The 13780-nt window shown below is 37.4% G+C and overlaps 2 protein-coding genes across 3 annotated transcripts; one reads left to right on the top strand and one right to left on the bottom strand.

Annotated features, from left to right (window-relative positions):
• The first annotated feature begins 470 nt into the window (after positions 1-470).
• On the top strand, positions 471-5631 carry LOC134651033 (uncharacterized). Of its 2 annotated transcripts, none has more exons than XM_063506010.1 (5): positions 471-710; positions 1362-1508; positions 3014-3210; positions 4071-4229; positions 4483-5631. In XM_063506010.1, exons 1-5 carry the CDS (start codon positions 585-587, stop codon positions 5438-5440), a joined length of 1587 nt encoding a protein of 528 aa, XP_063362080.1. In that variant the 5' UTR covers positions 471-584; the 3' UTR covers positions 5441-5631. The 2 variants fall into 2 exon arrangements, with proteins under 2 accessions (XP_063362080.1, XP_063362081.1); XM_063506011.1 differs by having other exon boundaries at positions 4653-4823.
• Positions 5466-13092, bottom strand: LOC134651034 (protein yellow-like). The gene is made up of 3 exons (XM_063506013.1): positions 12910-13092; positions 12076-12254; positions 5466-6417 (listed from the first exon to the last, which is right to left on the bottom strand). Exons 1-3 carry the CDS (start codon positions 13089-13091, stop codon positions 5528-5530), a joined length of 1251 nt encoding a protein of 416 aa, XP_063362083.1. The 5' UTR covers position 13092; the 3' UTR covers positions 5466-5527.
• Between the last annotated feature and the right edge of the window lie 688 nt (positions 13093-13780).

Raw genomic sequence — 13780 nt, 5'->3', positions numbered from 1 at the left:
GGTATATTCTCATTAGCTGTTGTCGCGATCATTTTTATACTTATATTGGTCTTCGTAATTCGGCATAAATATTGTGCTGCAGGAAATATTAGGCAGTTGTGTTAGGTTAATAATTTGATAACAAGCGACATTTGTCTGTCACTTTATCTTTCGGCATAGTATCAAGTCAAAAAGTATTTATTTTCGATTGAATTATCGAAACCTTATTATTCTTTATTGCAATGAATTTCCTAAAAAACTGGAACTAGTTCTAACTACTTCTTTAGGGCTCCGTACTGATAAACGAATTTCGATTTTCGTGTTTCCCGGTAGGCCCTCTAAGAGGTTATCAAACAAAACCTTAAGTCGGGTTTGCACATGTTTTGCATGTCTTATCTATATCAACGTCAGTCAAAATCTGTCAAAAGTCAAACCACAAAAGTCATAGTTAAGTCAAACCTACAATGTATGTATCATTGTAGTTCAATCTGTTGTCATTGTTGTATAACAATAGAAATGGTCAAATAATTCCACTTGCACCTAATTTAACGGCATTCTCAGATGTACTAACAAGTACCTACCTATAACATTCGTGATTCAGTACCATGATAAATATTCTATCCTACGTGGGCATGAACGTGCAGTCTGAGGTGTGCCTGTGGACAATTCTTGGTCTCCTGCGAACCATTTTCGATGCAACTTTGTTTAAGGTTAACGCTAATTTGAAACAGGTAAGTGTATCACTTGAAGGAAGAAGGATTCATAACAAGTGAAGAATTGGCTCAACTACAGAATAAATAATAGTACTAGGTACAGAAGGTTCACTCTCTAATAAAACGCGTCTATTATGACAGATATGACCGCTAGGTGGCGCAAGCGCGAGCAGGCGTCCGTTCCGTAGCGGTGCGTGGAAACTACTATGGCTAGACACCAAAATTGGTGTGGGCCGCATGTATTGTAGGTACTTGTAGCGACGCCTGGCTCAACTGAAACGCTTTAACACATTCACTGCCAAGAACATGCTAGGTGTGTTCATGTATTGGAAATGGGGCGCTTAGAACTGAAAGTGTTAAAGTGGAGACGCGCGCGGCAGACTACAATTGACTACCTACATCTGCAGTAGGTACCTATCTATAGAGCAACACGATATACTTATCTAACAATCTCGATCTCAGATGCGTGCGTGTGTGCATGCGTGTGTGTGTGCATGTGTGTAATAAAAATACGCCTTTGCGCTTCTCCTCTTTTCCAATAATCTTAAAAATCTTAATTAGAAGTAAAATTACAAAAAACAAAACATAATCCCATGCTTCATACTAGAGCTAGTTTGCAAAGTTGCGAAATCTTATATTATAAGCTACCTAACTGAAATGTTGTTTTAGGTATGGCAGATGAACATGCCAGCAGAAATATCTATGCCGGTGCAAAGAGTGCTGCGCACCATGATCTCCGGCATCATGTTGGTGCAGTGCTTCACCGTCTATATTTACCTTGCTACGTATATCGTCTTGCTATACCCTGCTTTTCTGGTACGTAACCAAACGGCCCAATTCGAACAATGCTTACCTATAAAGCCCCATCTCCATATCTCGCGGCAAACCATCGAACATTGGCTCGCGCGGTAGCCGCGCGCAATGGATACCGGGCGCATCGAGTTGGCTCGCGCGGCAGCCCGGTGTCCATTGTGCACGGCTGCCGCGCGAGCCAATGTTCGATGGTTTGCCGCGAGATATGGAGACAGGGCTTAAGATGTCACAGGGATACAATACCGATCTGTCAGTACCGAAAGTGATCTTTCTTCAACCAAAAACGTTACTTTTGACACTGACAGAGCGGTATCGTATCGCTATGAATTTTATAAGCATTGGTCGAATTGGGCCGTAAATGTTAAAAGTTGTAGGTATTTGCCTATTTTAACTCTACATGTAGAGTATATGTAGAAGTCTTAAAAATAACGGTTTTTTTAAATACGTTTTCGTAATACCTACTGATATCGTTTTAGGAGTAATGCTTTTAGAAAATACCCTACTGTAGACCAACGCTGTTATAATTGATAAGAGTAACAAAAAATCAACTTTAAAATAATGAGCACGATAAAATATGTTGCAAGTAAGAACGTTGCCTGCTGGCTAATTTACATCCTGCTTCGTGTAAAATAATTGTGATACCTATCAGCTTTGTCAACTTTACTAATTAGGTACGTACGAGTACCTACCGTACCTACCCAGGTGTTTTGACAGTACCCATTTAGTACCTATTGGTTTTATACGTACTTTTCGTCTTTATTGATAAAGTATCTACTGCCACATACCCGAATACACGTAAAATGCTTACCTACATCTTAACTCGAAAGCCATGAATAAAAGGTGGTGGTAGTTTTACCCACAAATGCGGGTTTACAAAACTATGACAATCGAAAGTACAAAACTAATTCAATAATAAAAATCCAATTAAGTGTGAGATGTCATAAGCTCATAAGATGTAGATGTATAAAATAAAAATCTATTATATAAAAATGATATTACAGTAGAAACGTGAGAAATAGTTCATAAAAAGAAATGCATTTTTAATATTAATTCTATAGTCGTTTGGGAAATCATTGATTGAGTACTTAATAAAATTTTCGAATTAGTAATTCTGTCAGTTTTCTTTCAAAATAATCTAATTTCAGAATGAGGAAAGGACAGAAAAGTGAAAATGAAAATGAGTAAAGTTTATTAGGTTAAACATAATACAATTTGAAACCAATTATATTTGAGTCCTCCTTGTAAGTATATACTTAAATTGTATTATGTTTAACCTGTATACCTGTATCAAGAGAACCCGCTCTTTCTTAAAGTAGGTAGGTATAGGTATAGTGTGTCAAAGGTCTGTTTGATTTCAAACATAGACAGAGAATCATACTATCTTTGTCTAACACTAGTACTAGCACCCAAAAGAAAAGGATGAGTATAATTTTTTTGTTCCTATTTACTGAAAAGATTTGGTTGACCCAGTATACATAATAATAACAAATAACTCCGTTTGGTGACAGGAGGAGCGGCCTACTTTAGTGCTGCCATGGTTGCTGATGGCGGCGATCAGGAAGCTGCTGTGCGAGCTGCTGAGCCTCGCGCTGGGGCTGGGCACGTGCGTGCTCGTGGGCGCCGCCCGCCCGCCCTGCATCAAGTTCGTCATCATCAAGATTGCCTCCATCATGCCTTCCGTCTATATGTGGATGCTTGTTCTCAAGTAAGTTTCTGAGTAAAACTAGTTTAAAATATTTAAAACTTTCGCGTTTTGAACACATTAACTGACATTTATAGACGGTAAAGGTAATTGAATAAATTTCGCGTTAGACCCGTCTATAAATGTGAGTTAAAACTAGTTTAATTCTTATTTGCAACTTTAATCTAAGGCTCGATATGCCGATATCAGGGCATTAGGGCGTTTTTTTTTTGTTGTCCTCTACACTTTTTTTCAAATTTGGGATTTTTTATGTGATTTCTATTCAGAATCACGAGCTCTTTCTATCCTAATAGGAGAAAAAAAGTGTCCCAAAATTTCCATAAATTTTTCGATCTTTCCATTCCGCGACCGCCATACAAAGTCTATGAAAAATGGTGACGTAATGGAAATAAAAACCTTAGGACACTTTTTTCCTCCTATTAGGATAGGAAGAGCTCGTGATTCTGAGTAGAAATAACATAAAAAAATCCCAAATTTGAAAAAAAAAGTGTAGGGGACAACAAAAAAAACGCCCATTAACACTCAACGCCATGTCTAAGATGTGTGTGTGTGTAACTGAAAATGTTATGGATTCAAGAAACATTCATGAAAACCGAGGACATCTCTAGAGATAGCTCTCAAATTAGTTTTAAAGCTTTTTAGCTGTGCCTTTTACTGTAGACAGAGTAAAAAAATAGTTTTTTCTTAAATATGGTAGGTATAGTAATATAATTAACATTATAAAAAATAATAAATAAACTTCTAACGCAATGAAACGGATAAGCTGATTTTGATAAAATGTGTTTAAGAACCTTAAAAATGGTAAATACCTTACTAGGTATTTAATCCCATAAGCAAAATCCCATAAGATTGCATTGTTTTAGTTACTATAAGACTTTGAAAGTGGCATCAGTGTTTCAAAAGTTCCCGAAAGCTGTGCCAGCGAACGATCTTGACTACGGCCTCGAGCTCGCTATACGACGACGACGCACAAAGTCTTTACTAGGCGAAGCGCAGCTACGGCGACGATTATTATCTAACTGGTGAGTAAAATATGTACTTACTTCAAAGTCGTAAATAAATACTATTCAATTGTGAAGTTCAAACAATAAATCGACAGCAATTTACGAGACAGTATGTACAACGAGATCAAAACTTTATTAGCATGAATTTTACTATTCGGATGTAATGCGGATTACTGATACCACCTTTAAAATGTCATTTGGCAACAGGTATCTACGGCATCTAACGCATCTACGCGAATTTTTTATTTGGTTTTTCCTTTTTGTAATACAGGTACGTAGAAAGGCCACAACTTCCTAATCCACCGGCGCTTGCTTCTCGTGTAACTGTTGATATACCAACCATTTCGTCGGAAACAATTGATGATCACGATAAAAAAACGGATGCTGCTAGTACAAATATTGCTAGCAGTACTGACAATATCAAGTGTTCATCAGTTATAGGAACTTACGAAGATTACCTTGGTAATGAAATAACAGTGCCTCGCAACGCGGATCGCATTACAGAGCAATTGGTACTGATGTTACTGAGAATAAGTGAGTATTTAAGGATAACAAAGTACGAGGGAATAGAACTATTTGAGTCACACCAAGCTCTTGTTTCATCGTCAAACGCCATCGTCAATTTTGAAACTTGCCCCGCTCTGAATAATCAAACTGATGACAATCCACCATTAGTCGGAAGTAGTAAAGAAAATACGGCTTCCTATTTAAGACTTTATCCACAAATATTCATGAAAGGATCATCTGATTATCAAACACTCCGAAATCTTGATTCGATCAGAACGGTTCAAAGCTCTATTATTAGTAAATTTACTGAGAATTCAGAACAGCTTCAAATTGCCGCTGTTAGTAGAAAAAGTACCAAATTAATGAAAGAAAAGGCAACAAATATTGTACGAACGCCTAGTATTGAAAACATGGAGAAAGAAAAGAATGCCATAAATTTAAGTGAAACCAATCAAGGACAAAAATTAAAACAGGAATCTAAAATAAATCTTGGCGAAAAAGTAGTGAAAATAAAATCACACGAGTGTATCAGACCTAAAAGTGATTTTTCAATTGGTTCGAAGAACAGTTTGAGTACCCTTATTACTAAAATGCAGTCAACTTTAGCAGAAATTATAACTTGTAGACAAAACAGTCTAATAAATGAGGATTCAATACAATATCCAAATTCCTCATCTGAAAGTAGTAAGGCCGAAAAGAGTAATAGTAATATAGAAAAATAGTTAGCTAAACAGTAAAACTATGAACGCAAGAAAATTCACTCTTTTTATTATTAACAATATTTTCCTAACGATGATACCAGTTTCTGTCTACGGCTGACAAATGGTATGTTCTACAGCTTTGGCCGGATCTAAATATAATACTCTAAAGTTATATTCGTTCGGGTCTATCAAATTAAATTGATACATTGGCAGTTTGTTTGTTATTATCCAGGCCATTTGTGGCACTTCATGATCTATTCGCAAGTCATTAGGAAATACTAACGTGCTACTGCTTTGGGCCACTACTCCAAGGTTGGCGTCTTCGTATGGTTTACGAGTATCCCAACATCCAATACTGTCCTGAGAAACAAGGTTAAAGATCATGACGCCGTTGCGATCGATGACAGATGCCGAGACTTGCCCTATTGGGCCTCGGCTTTCACCCAAAAGTTTAAATTCATCCACTGAGTTACTAACACGTGAGGGGTCACGTATTACTGATGTCATCACAATAAACTCCAAAGAACTAGACATTGCGTGGTAATATAGAGGTCTATCTCCTTGATGTAGTTTGCCTAAAGACATTCCAAAAAGGCCATCGGACCATTGGAAATTTACTCCATGTAAAGTGTAATTGGACAATAATGGCTCCGGATAAAAAGTGTAGTGGCTAAATCTCCAGAATGTTTCATCGGAGCTTCTGAATACGATAAGTCCATACCGCCGTGCATCAGCGATGTACAAGTGGAGGTCTCTACAGAGAGGGTCCCTGGAGTCAACCACTATATTAGTAATCAAAGAGTCCTGCAGTACATATTCTGCTGGAATTGGGTAACGCGCTAGCACGGTATCAGTTTCAAGGTCAATGGCGAATATAGTCGGCGGGCAGATCTGGCGAGGAGTTTCAAAACCTTCAACTTGTCCGGCATCTAGCACCCACATGATGCCACAATGATCGACGGCCATTCGGAATACGGACGTGAATCCATTACAGTTTTCTGAAACAAAAAGTAAAATAAGGAATTTTGTTTTACTGTAATTCTATCACCACGCATGTATATCTTGCTTTATCGTAAAGAGAGATCCTCTTGGGTTAGTTTTCATACAAATTGTTTGCAACTTCTTGGCGAATAGTTACTTAAAAAATATTTTCATTCTATTTATACGCTCAATGTAAACTACGTGCGTTTTTATTAAAATCTGTATTTTATTTAAGGTGACGGTAGAGGTGGGTAAATTTTCAGATTCTGTCAATTTACCCCATTTCACACACAAGCGCACTTCACGCACACTACCTCACTTTACTGGGACAGGTCATTGACCCATCAAGTTTTTTTAAGATTGCGTTTTGAGTTTAGTGTTAACCACTGACCTCTTTTGAGGAACAGAAACTGTAAAAACGTTCCATTGAAAGAAGAAAGAGAAACAATACATTAAATCTTGCTCTCCTTGTCTGTTCATGTCACACGTGACGTATTTAAATTCTAATTTATACTGGGTCAACCAAATCTTGTCAGTAAATAGGGACAAAAAAAACTATACTCATCCTTTTCTTTTCGGTGCTAGTACTAGTGTAAGACAAAGATAGTATGATTCTCTCTGTCTATGTTTGAAATCAAACAGACCTTTGACACACTATAATTCATTTGATTGTTAACTATTTTCTGCATATTATGGCTTTGTCGAGATACGCGTTTTGTAAAGTTAAACCGAATAAACCCAGATGTCATTAAGTCAGATGTAAAATGTTATTTACTACTCTATACGGTTATTCATAAGGCGAAAAATCAATTCAATTAAAAATTTAAATAAATAAAGTTTCGGCAGGGTGGAAATTTAATTAAGGCCGACAAAATAAAATTTAATAATATATGTCGGCTGATGTACCCCTAAGATCTTTACAGATTTACTTGTACGAGTATCCTATATTCGCTATTTATTTTGCTATTAAATTTATAAAATTAAAATAAATAATTAAATATTATACTGGCATTCCACCGCTATTATTTCAGTGCTGAACTGATTATCTTCGATCGTAGCCTTGATGATGTAGTTGTACTTACACTTACGGCGGTAGGAGCGGCAATGAACCCCGCGCAGCGTAGAACGAGAGGTGCGTTGGGATAAGTGCATATACATATAATTCTTCGTGCGTCTGTCTGTCTGTCCGTCCGTCTGTCACAGTCTATTTTCTCCGAAACTACTGGACCAATTCAGTTGAAATTTGGCACACATATGTAAATTTGGCACACAAATGTAAATTTGTGACCCAAAGATGGACGTGTAACGTAAATAAAATGTATTTTAGAGAATTTGAAATACGGTAGCCATTTTTGGGGGGGGTAAATGAAAAAATTAAAAAATATGTTTTTTAAACTATATAGTGTTACATATCAAATAAAAGAGCTCATTGTAAGAATCTCAAACATAACTTTTTTTATAATTTTAGGATTAATAGTTCAGCAGTTATTCATGAAAATAGGCAAAAAATGATCATTCTCCGCCCACTTTCTCCGAAACAACTGGATCTAAAATTTTGAAAAAAATACACAAAGTAGTTCTTTACCTATATATGTCAGGAAAATCTATAAGAAATGTGCAGTCAAGCGTGAGACGGACTTAATATACGAAACCCTTAGAATGCGAGTCCGACTCGCACTTGTTTTTGTTTAGCTCTTATTAGGTTTAAGGAGTTTTATGAGTGAAAAAAGAAGTTTTTTGTTTTATGTGCCCGCGTTATTGCCGATCGATTGTGTTTTAAAAGATAATTAGACAAAAAAACTTGTTTTTCACCCAACGAATATAGATCCCCATGACACATCTTCCAAGTCGCCTTTGGATAGGCTTAATTTTAAAAATAATTGAAATAATGTTCTATATCATTCATACTTGCAAAAAAAGACTAAAAATAATTTACGTGACCAATGCTTATTATTAGTAAATATCTTACAATTTAATATCTGATATATCACACGATACAAAAAAATGGCCGCAAAGTTAAAAGTTTATTTATTTACGTTACTAGTCCATCTTTGGATCACCGACTCTTTGTCATATGTGAAAAATGTGTACCAAATTTCAATTGAATTAGTCTATTAGGGGCAGACACACGAGTGATCTTAAAAGGGATTTTTTTCTTGAATGATTTGTATGTACTTACCCCAACGCACCTCACGTTCCACGCGGCGCAGCGTAATCAGTAAGTACCTAATAATTAGTGCCCGACCGAAACACAAATTTCTGTATATATAAATATTGTTGTCCTACTTGCTCGCCAACTTTTGGTCTTTGTCACATAGTTTAGTTTCATAATACGAAGTACTATTTCGTATGTTTCGGCCAGGCCGAAAGATTCGGCCGTTTTTTGGCCGAAACCGAAACTACGGCCGAAACATGATTTTATGGCCGAAACCGAAACCGAATCTTCGGTCGGACACTACGAATAATCACAATGGTCTTAAGTACCACAGACCCTACTGTCGCTTAAGTCCTTTATGCCAATCTCTGCCTATTAGAACTTATAAAAAAAAAAGAAACCGAGTAATTATATCCAACTACCGAACCTGCTTACAAATTTTCTCGAGATATTTGAGAAATGTGATATGCAAAGGAGAACATTCGAACAAACGAAAGTATTTTTGCCCAAGCTGAAACGGAGACCTTCGCCTACGCTCGGTCAGTGATGGTTTAGGTACAGTCAGCTGCAGGTCACCCCTGCATAGAAGATTGTATGCAGGGGTGGTACCTTTTCTCTGCAGCTGACTGTACACCTATAAAAAATTGTTGTACTTGCTGCAATTTTATACCGGTACCGTACTTTATATTTCAACAGGTATAGTACCTTCAAAACGAAGCGGTATTGATAAATAATAACGGTACCGTACCGCCTATAAATAATAATAATAATTCAGCCTATATACAGGGTGGTCCAAACCTTGACGTCCAAAAATTTTTTTTTAGATTCCTCACGTCGTGGGCTATCAGAATATACCCCATGTATGTTAGCCGATTTTTCGTAGTTATCGAGTTATGATTTTTTTTTACTTTTAACTTTTCATATGAAATTCCGGGGTTCCCATACAGAGTGGCTAAAAAATAACTGCATTTCCGTTGCCAGGGAGGTTTTGGGATTATACTGAGCAACTTTTACAATGGGGCCAACCCCGAAACCGCGAAAAAAAATTACCCTTCCATAGAAAATGGACTAGCCAAAATGTATAAAAAGCCAATTTTTTTTTCGCGGTTTCGGGGTTGGTCCCATAATAAAAGTTGCTCAGTATAATCCCAACACCTCCCTGGCAACGGAATGCAGTTATTTTTCAGCCACTCTGTATGGGAACCCCGGAATTTCATAGGAATAAGAATAAGAATAGAATAAGAATAAGAATTGTTTATTGCCACATACATGAACATAAAATAGAGTTAGAATTACTTACATAATAAAATAAAACAGTTGTTATCATATACAAAACAAAAGTGAGAAGATCTTTGTATTAGGCACAGGGTTCCAGTCTCAGCGTGTGCCGGGCCTAGGTGCCCGGCGCTGGTTTTCAGACCGGTCCCAGACTAAGGACGGTCGGAGAATATTAAAAAGCTTAAAGCTAAAAATCATAAGGAAAAGTTAAAAGCTTAAAAAATCATAACTTGAAAACTACGAAAAATCGGCTAACATACATATGGGGTACATTATGATAGCCCACGATTTTTGGACGTCACGGTTTGGACCACCCTGTATAGACAATAATCTCAACGCTAGCCCAATGCGGATTGGGGACTTCACACACAGCTTTGAATTTCTTCGCAAATGTATGCACTACGAGTATGCAGGTTTCCTCACGATGTTTCCTCCTTCACCGAAAAGCTAGTGGTAAATATCAAATGATATTTCGTACATAAGTTCCGAAAAACTCATTGGTACGAGCCAGGATACCAATGAGTTTTTCCTTACCGCTTATACCGTAAAGAAATAATGCAGTCTCTGCTTTGCACGATTATTGTGTGGACATAATTCTTATAATCACCGAAACATACATACCTCTACGCACAGAATGTCATTGAAATAAAACATTGTTTTTTATAGTAAATTAATATAACATTCGATTTATACACATAACAATAAGCAGGCCAGGCCGCAGCGATATTGGCCTGTAAGCTTCATCTCGGTCTCCAAATCCGCAAAACTCGCTGGTACTAAATGCTGGTCTTGCCGTTATTAATTATCTTGATTCTTGAAGATTATCAGAACAGCACGTTACGTAATCGCATACATAGACGGAACGAACGTCAACAAAGTAGGTGTAGACACTGCAAGTCTTTAGGTATTAAACGAATTACGCTTCGTATTAATAGATGAGTAATATTTAAATGAACATATAATATTCTCTAACATAAATACAAGATTACAATTAATTGACATCCAAAGTCATTGACGTACAGAAGTCATATACATTTTTATAATGACGCAAAATTGATACCAGCATAATGAAAATCAATCCCAATCAGTAAAACGAGTCTTTAAACTTTTTTCATTTTAAGCGGGTTTTGAAGGAACAAGTTACTTAAATTCGATTGTAATCGTATTGTTTTAGGATAATTTACTGCTGTTTTCGACCGTTACGACCCGTAAATAACAACAACTCACATTTAAAATTTGACTGGAGCTCGACGTGATTATATTTATTTACCCTATTTTATGAAATACAATTTATCTACTGGTATACATTTTCGTATGCGTATATGATGAAATGTCTTTATTAATGTCAAAAACGAGCTATGACGATGTACACGTCTGCTTCGATGCAAGGCCAACGGCCATCTGACTCGAAGAAGAGTTTTGAGTGATGTCGTCAATGTATGGAAATTATACGAAAGTTTACATTTGGGATTGAATTTCTGTGTTGTATTTGTGAGTAAAAATATAAGTAGATAATAATCTGGTAGTTTAGTTATCTAGCCTTCAAAATCCCACAACAACTCAATTACTGTCAAAGACAAAACTGTAATGCGTCTTGCTCAAACGGAACTCCATATTTTGATTTTTGGACACTTTTAGTGTCGATTTGTAGAGAATTACAGGAAATAAAAAAAAATATGGCGTGAAGAGCCGGTACACGGCTTCTTCGTGAACAGATTGGCGTATAATTTAATGCAGTTATTAATCATTCATTGAACAAATTGATTGCACAAAGTGAGGTCTAAATCGAAAACGTCATATACCGTCCCCTTAAGGTAAAAATTTACATTTACAATGAATATAAGTATTTACTCTTCTTTAACTGCCCTCGTACAAGGTTATTCTGAGAATGTGATCCGGTAATCTTCTTTCATTTGTGACGTCCCACGGATAAAGGTACCTTATGGCCTATGGCGCTTACGCTATTATTAACGCCGCTCCGCCGCCGCGCGCTATTATTATTGCGGCGCTATGCGACGTAAGCGCCAAGTGCCACAAGGTACCTTTTGCCGTGGAACGTCACATTTGTTTTTAAGTTTAAGTGCTAAAATTATTCTAATTGTTTTCAAAGTGCTATATACCTACCTGTTTCCATAGTAGAGTCGGCAAATGTGATATCTCATAAATTCATAATGCCTCGGATGCAACCCTATACTTAAGATAATCAATGGCCAATAAATATTACCTGGGCTAGATTACATACCCGCATTATGCCAGTCCCAGTTAGGGTAAGGTTTCAAAAGCGGCGATTCATTAGAGCCCGCGATCGGGACGGACGAGAGCGTCACCGGCACGCCCTTCTTCCATGCAGGCGTGCTGACGAACACGCGGTCCTTCCACCGCTCCACGCCCAGGGTTATTACGTTCGTTTGGTTGAACCGCCTAGAAAATGTATGTCATACGTCAAGAACTAGTTTGGTTATGTGTATATTGCGTAAGTAATCGGCTTAGTCTTTGTTCAAGTGGATAGATATCGCTGCGGAATATATGGAAATCGAATTCGTTGATCAAGAAGTAAATTGTAACCTTTGCAGCGGTTAGGTAAGCGGTTACAATTCAGTAGTTAATAGTAAAATATATTAATGTAAAAAATCTATAAATATATCTATAAATTATAAGAACCGGCCAAGTGCGTGTCGGGCTACGCATAATGGAGGGTTCCGTACCTTCATCATCATCATCATTTTAGCCTCCTGTCGCCCACTGCTAAACATAGGCCTCTCTTCGTGTAATAGACCATTTATCCCGGTCCTGAGCTTGTCTCATACAGAAGCGCTTTGCGATTTTCCGAATGTGATCCACCCAATGAGACAACGATATGTATCTTTAAGTGTTATTGGTCGTACGTGGCATCACTGAATGGGCCCTACGGAATACCAGCGCTGGTTTCAAAGCTAGCATTATGCTGAGTTGTGTGCATTTCGTGATGTACACTAATCATTTGTTTCTCCTGCTTTTTGTTATTCAAATTTGTGATTGCCACTGATATTTTTTTCTTATTTATTATATGAATACTTATGCTTCTGACTGTACTCACCCACTGTCGATAGCAGCTTTTCTTGCCTGTAAATTTTCATATTCGAAGTCGATTTGCTTCCAGCGGAACAGGGTACCTATACCCTTGGCTTTCCGATGGGCAGTGGAACTGTCATCACTGGCATAGCCACTGCCCGCCACACCCGCTAGCAGTCCTATCAGCAGTATCGTGCGTCCCTTCATCTGGAATCATAATTTGTAACGTTTTAATTTTTTTAGACGTAGGTAGGTACTTTTTGACTTCTAATCTCATTTGGCGATAAAAAAACTTACCTATTAAAGCGAATAAAACCAAATTAAAGGTGTGTGTTCTAATTGACAAACATGAACACTTAGTTCTGGAACATAATATATTTGTACCTATTTGTAGATCTCCATGCAGAGTTACTAGTAGTTACACAAGTTACCGTAATCTCGGCGGTCTTACCTATTTTCTGTAAGACGTAAGCGTAAGATAATTAGTTACGTGCACCAAGATGATTACTTCAACTAATAGATGTCTTATGGTCACCCTAATAGGTTAAAGTTTATTTCATTGAAAAATACAGTAAAAAGACAAATAAATAACTTATGAACTAAATACAACTATGAATAATACTAAATTAAAACTAACAATCCTAAATATATCTAAAATAAAACAAGGAATATAAAAGGCCTCCCCGCGCTACCCCCGGTGCAAAGGTGCCCATCACACTCGCTGCGTTACCGCGTTGAATTGCGATGGACAGCCTTTGCACCAGGAAAAACCCGGAGCGCGGGTCAAGGCCCCTTTCTTGCAGGCGGCGACCTACTTCCCTAAGGAAGGTTTTTGCCTCAGCGCACCAACAACCGGACGTCTCTTAAGGTACACCACAAGTGGCTAGTAATTTAAG

The sequence above is a fragment of the Cydia amplana genome, chromosome 9, assembly GCF_948474715.1.
Source record: "Cydia amplana chromosome 9, ilCydAmpl1.1, whole genome shotgun sequence".
Lineage (NCBI taxonomy): Eukaryota > Metazoa > Arthropoda > Insecta > Lepidoptera > Tortricidae > Cydia > Cydia amplana.
Note: the sequence above shows the minus strand (reverse complement) of the source record. Positions and strands in the feature narration are given on the sequence as shown.

Coding starts and splice junctions, on each gene's coding strand:
- LOC134651033 (XM_063506010.1), top strand. CDS start 585: ATGATAAATATTCTATCCTACGTGGGCATGAACGTGCAGTCTGAGGTG. Junction 1,509..3,013: donor TGCTATACCCTGCTTTTCTG/GTACGTAACCAA, acceptor GTTTGGTGACAG/GAGGAGCGGCCTACTTTAGT. Junction 3,211..4,070: donor ATGTGGATGCTTGTTCTCAA/GTAAGTTTCTGA, acceptor GCATTGTTTTAG/TTACTATAAGACTTTGAAAG.
- LOC134651034 (XM_063506013.1), bottom strand. CDS start 13,091: ATGAAGGGACGCACGATACTGCTGATAGGACTGCTAGCGGGTGTGGCG. Junction 12,255..12,909: donor AAAGCTGCTATCGACAGTGG/GTGAGTACAGTC, acceptor TACATTTTCTAG/GCGGTTCAACCAAACGAACG. Junction 6,418..12,075: donor CTGGGACTGGCATAATGCGG/GTATGTAATCTA, acceptor TTTTTGTTTCAG/AAAACTGTAATGGATTCACG.